At 38.9% G+C, this 8,928-nt stretch overlaps 1 protein-coding gene across 1 annotated transcript in view; it reads right to left on the reverse strand.

Annotated features, from left to right (window-relative positions):
- Positions 1–8,388: 8,388 nt before the first annotated feature.
- MMADHC (metabolism of cobalamin associated D) overlaps positions 8,389–8,928 on the reverse strand; it is an 18,980-nt gene continuing 18,440 nt past the window's right edge. Inside the window, exon 5 of the mRNA XM_072419085.1 lies at positions 8,389–8,907. Coding sequence (XP_072275186.1) covers positions 8,689–8,907 — 219 coding nt within the window. The 3' untranslated portion in view covers positions 8,389–8,688. The remainder of the gene's footprint in view (positions 8,908–8,928) is intronic.

An 8,928-nucleotide genomic window follows, 5' to 3' on the forward strand; every position in this document is an offset into this window, starting at 1 on the left:
AACACATGAAATAGACGAAAGAATAAACTCATTGAATATTTCTACATTTTTTCAGTAAACTTATGAACAAATACAGAAAGACTTATTTATTATGTTTATTTAAATACGTTTTATTTAACTTGCTTGGGAACATGTTCTGCTAATTTAACATTTTTGTTTCTGTATTCCTGACAAGTCAATCCTATGGATAATGCAGTGCTTAGTTGATGTCCAAGGATCTCCACCCTATACCATCATGTTCCTGCACAGTGCAATTAGTCAAATGCATGCCACTTAACAGGGGAGGGTGTAAGGGTAGGCAATTGGTCTTTTGAGGGCAATGACAGTGGAGGCAATGCAATCCTAATGCAATCTTTATCAAATGTCATTTGAGTGGTGTTAGCTTGGTTGGTCCCCTATTATGCCTCTAGGTTAAACATCTAGTTATAGAAACCCTGTTTTGTTAGCGCATGCCACATATTATATTATATGTCTATACATGAGTCTTTACATTAGAGTTACTTCTTACGGTAGGGTTTATGCTTTTATTTGTTTAGCATCTCCAATCCAGAAACCCCAGCCCAGTAGGAGTTGGCTTCTCATCAATAGCAATAGACAAGGGTCAGCCATTCTCAGCCTAGGTTCCTTGAACTGTGACCGATTGACCTCCTATTTGAGGATTCCTGCATAGTTCTGGGGCCAACACCACTTGGTAGAGCTGTTGGACTCTAATGATGTTTTTAGTTGCCTATAAAGTTTGTATTCTAGCCAACACTGTATGGGGCGCACATTCTTTTCACTGGTTACTATAGAAAGGTCTTTTCAACTGACCCCCCAACAAACAAGACCTGAACTTTTTTTAAGGGTTCCTTTGGGTAAAAAGGTTGAAAAAGGCTGGTTTAAGTTATTCACAAAACATCAATTGAGAAGACGAAAGCCTTTAAGCCTGCGGCTGATCTTCTCTGAAGTATTATATATCAGTTTTGCAGGGTCGTGTTTGTTTTGCTCTTTGCTTTCTAAACACAAGCGGTCATTGGCGGTCGGAAATTCACAAGAAAATGTTATTTTTCAAGGCGTGTTGGAGGACGTGAACTTTTGTATGATTAGCAGAAGAAAATGTACTAGATAAATATTAGCTTTTAAATGCGACTCTTAAAACCAAGCGAAGTGTTGGCTTCACACAATACAATATGGAGTCACCGCACTCCAGTCCAGGTTGTTTACACTCTGGAATAAACCTTCCACGTTGCTCAGTTCTGCTACATAAATTTTAAAGAGTGGAACAGCTGCATGATATTTCATGGTTAATGCTTAGGCAATATGATACATGTGCATATATTATTCCTGTCTTGAAGAAGCAATGGGAAGTATGAGTAAATCTCCTCAAAGTGGGAGAGTTCATATCTTGGACAGTTGCAACCAAAGCATTTGTCCCCGATGCAAGATTTCCCCTTATTCTTTGCAATAATGACACATTTAGAATGTTATTTTCTATCTAAGGGTTACCAAATTGGAGGAGAGATTCCCCAACTGGGACACAGATGTTAATAACAACTTGATGACGACTCTAACCTTCCACAACCTATCCAAAACTAACATAGGACAGCCATGACTAGCTTACTTTAGGATAAATAATAATGTTTTACTTCTTTACTTGCGTTTTACTTTTACCTTTTTATCCATCAGATGCTATACTTTATTGCTAAATATATAAACACATTAGAAATCAATATAGTGACAATGTTTTTTTTTTTATGAATAAATGCTTTGCCCCTTTCTTCCCCTTTTCATCTCTTGCCTTCATTTCACAAAAGGTAAGCTTAATAAACGTTTAAAGAAAGGCAATTTGTAGAAAGTTATAAAGTGACTAGATTAGCAGTGAGCCGCCTGTAATTCCAGCTTCATAGTCCTCTCAGCATTTCCTCTGGACATGAAACAGATTCGTGTTTGGTAAATAACAACTATCCACTCAGCTGTGACTGTGCGAAAGGAGGCAAAAATGTTAACGGCTGCAGGAAATGTTCTAATAAAATACACCATATGGACAAAGGTCCGTGTGCACCTGACCATCACACCTTCGCTATATGGCCAAAGCTGTATGGACACACGGTGTTTCCAGGTGCCCCCCACTCCCAACTTGTGGCAACAATTTGGGGAATGCTATTTTTCTGTTTTATCAAGACTATGCCTGTGTGTAGTCAATAGGGACTGGGTTTGATGAGTTTAGTGTGGAGGAACATAAGTGGTCTGCACAAAGCCTTGCCATCAACCCTACTGGAATGTTGATTTTAAAAAAGGTATTCTTGTCTGAAATTAGCACCTGACCAAACAAATTCTCTTTTGGTAAACTGGGCACAATGTTCTCTAGACACTCCAAAACAGTGTTTCTCAACAAGGGTCCAGTGGAAACATAGAGTTCTTCCAGGGATTGCTAGGGGTTCCTATGAGCAATGCGTAATCTTTGCCCAAAAGTAACACCAATAATCTTTTTGACTATCTTTAATGTTAGCATTCTGTCCACTGGCCAGCATGTAGGAGGCATTTTTTTCCATTGGCCCTCGTAGATAAAACTTCAAAACTTAACTGAAAATTAGGTTTACTCAGTACAAGAGTACTAAGTACTAAAATTTGTTTTTAGGTTTAAATAAAAAGAAGTTCTGTATTTGGACTTACTGCACATTACAAAATGACGATTGTGCTGCTAACACACCTGTATAAGAGGCCCACCAGGTATTAGGCAGCTTTGGCTATTGTTCTCACGTTAGTAGAAACCATCCAGCAGCAAGAATAAACCGCACAGGACCAAAAGCCACCCGTGTGAATGTACTTTTAGCATTAAGAAAAGAAGAACGATAATGTTAGCGGAAAATCTGATTACACTGGCTTGTCAGTCTGATTAAAAAATAAGGATATCCCCTAAAACACAGGATGGGCTGTTCTACCCTGGTTACCAAGGGAGGACATTCTGAAAGGGATTCCTGCTCCCGCTCTCAAGCCTTTTACCAGTGGCTTAAATTTCCAAGAGCCGTCAGCCTTTGATAATTGCAGTTTTGTTGGAGGCTTTAAATCCAATAAGAGCTCTGGGGTAAAGCTAAAATAACTTATCAGTTGGAATCTGTTTTCAGTAGTAATCTTCCTGCCATCCGCTCTGTGCAGAGACATGTTACTAGTAAGATTTATTGTTAAAGTAGTTGTTACTAGTAATCACAGCACTCCAATATGTATTATCGTCAATACGTTTTACAGCCAGGTTCTCCCATGATAGTCCATCTTCTCTAGTCTTGGAAAGCTTTAATAAATCAGGTCCAATGTTAGAGAGATTTACAGTATTTGCACAAAAGGAGCGAATAACATAATGAAACATTCATACAGAAAATTGAAGCTTAGACAAATACAAGTTGTTCTCCAACAATGTATTAAACTTGCTGACAGCAGCGGCTGTACATCACGCAGTCACAACAGCCTATACTGTTAGACCTCACCTGTCGAGGGTCAGTTAATCTTAAATTACAAGCATGCAGTCTACAGCATTACGGCTGGAGCATCTTGTGTTGAATGACACCTCAATTATGAAGGGGGAAAAAAATAAAAGGAGCTGGAAATCAAGATGGTAGACAAGAAAGGACGCACTCTCTATGGAGATGGACCTTTGACCTTACTTTATAAAATTCCTTTATATTTCAGACTATACAGACGCAGGGAGGATAATGGCTCCTTTACAGAGCATTGAATGACGCCTGCCTCACTGCTGTGTTCTTATCTTATTGAACTCTATGAATAGAGCTTACTTGGAGTTGCTGTGCAGGATACGTGCAAGGTGCAATTGATAAATACCTTCCTGAAAAGGTTTAGCTAGTTTGTAAAAAGAAAAGAAAGGAGGAAGGAAGGAAGAAAAAGTATTATGTTCTGTATCACATCCAGAAGGGATACAAATACATTTTACATGTCTTAAAAGAATTTTTTAGCCAATCAGGAAATTAATTATAGCATACATAGAAATTATGTATGCTTTATTATAGTAATGTAATTTACAAACTCTTTGATTCTGCCCTCTCCTTTACCCCCATAGTAAGAACATTTCCAGGTCCTGTCACTTTCACCTGCGCAACATTTCTAAAATCCGCCCCTACTTGTCCCCAGAGACAACCAAACTCCTTGTACACGCTCTTATCATTTCTCCTATGGACTACTGTAACATCCTCCTCTCTAGTATTCCGCTAACCTGACTCTCCCCTCTAATATTATAGAGGTGAGAGTTGGGTTAGTGGAATACTTGATAACGGAATAATAGATTATAATCTATTATGAGTGCTGCAGCCAGAATCAATCATCCTTTTCCACCTCTCATTCTCTGCTTCATCTCTTTGTAGTTCTCATTGGCTTTCATTTCACCTTAGAATCAAATTCAAGCTCCTGTGCTTTGCCTTCAAATCTCCCCACAGTTATTGTCCCACTTAACTTTCTGACTTGGTAGAAAAATACTCCCCCAGCCGGTTTTGTTACTCCTCCAATGATCTACTACTGACTTCCTCACTCATAACCTCATAATAATATAAATGGTCATTTTCATGAAACTGATATTTGGTGATCTTGCCATGATACTCCTTGTTTAGCTATTTACTCCGCATCATTGTGCTTCCATGTTATTATCTTAATGGGTGACCTATCATAGCCTTTTAACATTATATAAAAGGGTGGATGGCAGCACCTACATGCCACAATGATGATAAAATTTAGGATGACAAGGGACCAAATGGAATATGTTTGTGGAGGAATCAAAAGGGCTCTGCTTTAGGTAGTTGGTTGAACACACATTACAAAGTCATGGTCCACCCAGCCTAAAGCTATGCATTAACATCAGAAAATCATAGCCCCATGCCAATAGTGGTACTCATCTCGAGCAAAAACATATTTACTGACATATTTACAACAGTGGTCCAATGTAATTTCTGTTAACTGCATTGGGGAAAGACCCTTCTATGGAAGGGAGCCGAGTGGGGTGCCATTCCCTCATCTTCATAATTCTATTATACAGAACAGTGCTGTGTGTGTGTATAGCAATTATTCAGTCACTTGAAAGGATTTTGAAAGATCATTTCCAGCGACAATCCTCTGACATCTGTAAAGGGAGGAGATGAAAATAAAGCTAAGATCCATAAATTGTTTTACTTGCCAGGGGATTCTGTATTCTGTAGAGGTATTATAATCAAACAGGATTTATATATCGCCAACATGGTACACAGTGCTTTACATTAAATAGGGATTGCAAATGAGATAGGGACAGTGACACAGGAGGAGGAGAGGACCCCGCCCAGAAGTTAGACTTATGATACACAAACTGACAGCCAGAGAAATCACTTTATTTTCTGGGTCACCTCTAGACAATGTGTGGATTCATTATATCTATATTGTAATCCAATCAGAAACAGATGACACTAGGTTATATATTTTTCATCCTCATTTAGACCTTTCCAGCTATAATTTCCTGAATACGAGGTGGTTAGTTATATTTTTGCACAGTTGACAACTGAAACAGGAAATGCTAAACTAATGCTAAAACTTTTCTTTTTCATTACAATGAGGTTGTCTCATCTGGTCAGGTTAGATGCAAAATATTGCTCAGTGCAGTGCTCGTTGTATAAATAGTTAAGAGCTCAGTGTTACAAAAAGTCATGGTAACTAGAGAGACACAAAGCAGCACACAAATTTCCATAGGTTCTCAGAAATCATGCCAAACTGGTCAGATTAACCCCTTAATATTTTATGTCTCATGACCACACAGTCTTGGATGCACCACAGAAATACAGTACCAGTTTATGAAATCATATAATGTAATGAAAGTGAAATCTATTTGTATATTAGACACATATACTCACTGGCCACTTTTATAGGTACACCTGTTAACACAAACCATCTAATCAGCCAATACCATTGTACCATCCCAATGAATGTAGTAACTGTCATTACAAATTGACTATCAGATTGAGAAGAAAGAAGAACAGAAGACAGAGGAGAATGGCCAGATTGGTTTGAGCCGACAGAAAGGCAACAGTAAGTGAAATAACCACTTTCTGCAGAAGAACATATCCGAATACACAACCCATTGATCTATGAAGCAGATGGGCTACAGCAGCAGATCACATTGTGTGCCACTTGTCAGATAAAAACAGGCAGCTGAGGCTACAATATGCTCAGGCTCACCAAAATCAGATAGGGGAAGAATGGATAAATGTTGCCTTGTCTGATGAGTCTTCATTTATACTGCAACATTCGGATGGCAGGGTCAGAATTTGGCATCAAAAACATGAAAGCATGGATCCATCCTACCTTGCATAAACAGTTCAGGCTGGTGGTGGAATGGTGCAGAGAATAATTTCTCAGCACATTTTGGGCCTCTTAATTCCACTTCAACATCATTTAAATGGCACAGCCTACCTTAGTAATGTTGCTGGCCATGTTCATTCCTTGACAAATCAGTGTACCCATCTTTTAAATGGCTACTTCCAGCAAGATACTATGCCAAATCACAAAGATAAAATGATTTTAATATGGTTTCCTAAACATTGGAAATGAGTTCACTGTACTCAAATGGCCTCCACAATCACCAGATCTCAAACCAATGGAGCACCTTTAAGATGTGGCAGAATGGGAGATTAGCATCTTGGATGTGCAGCCCACAAAACTTGAGTAGGTGTGTGATGCTATGCAGTCAATAGGGACCAAAATCCCTGAGAAATCTTTCCAGCACCTTGTTAAATCTTTGCCATGAAGAAGGGAAAAGTGGGTCCAACTTGTTACCAGCAAGGTGTACCTAATACAGATACTTGGGCATTGATTGACATGCCTTTTTACATAGCAATTAGGTGTACCAGTATTTCCTTTCAGTGCATAGGTATACTTTTCCTGATATGATGTATAACTCACAAATTCAGCCCAGAAACCATTAATGCTGGGTAAATGAAATCCGTCACCAATACAGATAAAATCAGAGAAATATCAACTGATTTAAAATGCTTTACATGCCCAGTATTACCTTTTCATAAAATATACTTCATTCACTTAAGCGTGTACAGACGTAAAATTTCTGTTGTAGGAAATTATTTTTGTTATTTTTAGTGACAAAAAAATAAATGAGTGCTGTAGACACAGTGCTGTTTGGTTCTATGGAGGGAAGAGGATTCCATTGGTAACGACAACTTTTGTTCCTGCTTGGTCATTTAGCAATTTACACTACTGTATACATGCTAGATTTTCGTCCAAGACAATCGCAATCATTTTGGAGATAATTATCAAGCATATGTACATTTTAGAACAATCAACTCTTAAAATAGGCCCCTCCCCTCCTTTCTTGCCTAAGGCTCCATACACACGTGAAAAAATTGTTGTTGGAAAAGATCTTTGACGATCCTTTCCAATGACTAACGACTGCATGATGCATGAACGACTGCTGTACATACAGCACTGTTCTGCTCTATGGAGAGGGGATGGGGAGAACGATGGAACGGCACCCTGCTGCGCGTTCTCTCCCTAAGGCTACGTATACACAGAAGATGATTAGATGATTCTTGTCTGATAATCGCCTCAGGGCTGATATTAGATGAGAATCTGGTGTGTGATCACAAACTATCATATTGAAAGTGAATGGGAGAGAGAGCGCAGCAGGGTGCCATTCTGTCGTTCTCCCCATACCCTCTCCATAGAGCAGAACAGTGCTAATGTGCAGAGCTCGTCAAAGATCCTTTCCAACGACAATTATTGAAAGTGTGTACCCAGCCTTAGAACATCAAAAACTCACTGTACCTGACCAGCTCCTCTGCTCTTACCTTAATCTAGATACCAGAAATTGATTGAAAGGGAATGCTATAGGGCAGCCTTTCTCAACCTTTTTAACATGAAGGGAACCCAAAAACTGGGTGGGAGCTGTAGGCAGGTGGCTGCCCTTGTAGTGTGACTGATTCACTCAAAAACAATTGGGTGCTTACTAAAAAGTGCCAAATTGTGCACCCGGTTAAAAGGGGTTAGGGAGAACACTGGGAACCCCTGCTATAATTATTAATTCCTCAACACACAGTAAATTAGCATGGTCAGGAGGAAGAATGTCTCTTGCATTGCTGGTGTGTGAGAAGAATGTCACTCTTAGAGAAAGAATTGCTGTGAGTGGAAGTTGACCCGCCAGAAAAAAATTGCTCATTACATAAGTAATCCCTAGCAACCTCAGGTGGTGCCCTAGTCGGGAAACACCGCTGTAGTTATCACTTGGGTTACTGACTCTGCTGGAGATGCTAACACAGCCAAGATGGCAGCACCCAGTGGCAATATTGGGACCTTTGCGGGTTTAAACAGGAGATCTTTACAGGTAATATGAAAATGTTGAAAATAAGTTATATATACAATAACAAGACTCCTGAGAACTTTGTAAAACAAGTTTATTTCAACTTTGTAAAACAAGATCTAAATTCCATAAAACCCTCCACAATGGACTTTGTGAATGATTTTGCTGTTTTACAAAGAGAACAGTCACCCATTAAATTATTTACTCTGATTTTTGTTTTATTGATGTCCTTTTTATAAATAAGAGTTACATTTATTTTTAAATATAAGTGCACAGTTTGTTTTCCACATTAAGGCTTCTATCATCAACAGCCAAGAAAATAACCAATCAGCATAGAGGTAATACCAAGACAGAGAACTTCCACAAAAGACTGTTTGTTAGTGTTCCCCCAACTTCTTCATGACAGTGCTATCCTGAGGAGCATTCGTAAAAATGCTCCCTACTACAACGTGCGTTCCCCAGACGTTATGGCGAATAACTTTACAGCAGCCAAGATCCTCCACCCGGAATCCAAGGTGTCGATAACGCTCATCTGTTTCATAGAGAGTGTTGTTCGTGTATGGACCAAAATACTGGTAAAAAGATAAGAAAAAATATTATACAATATATATCCATAG

The sequence above is a fragment of the Pyxicephalus adspersus genome, chromosome 7 (assembly GCF_032062135.1).
Source record: "Pyxicephalus adspersus chromosome 7, UCB_Pads_2.0, whole genome shotgun sequence".
Taxonomy (NCBI): domain Eukaryota; kingdom Metazoa; phylum Chordata; class Amphibia; order Anura; family Pyxicephalidae; genus Pyxicephalus; species Pyxicephalus adspersus.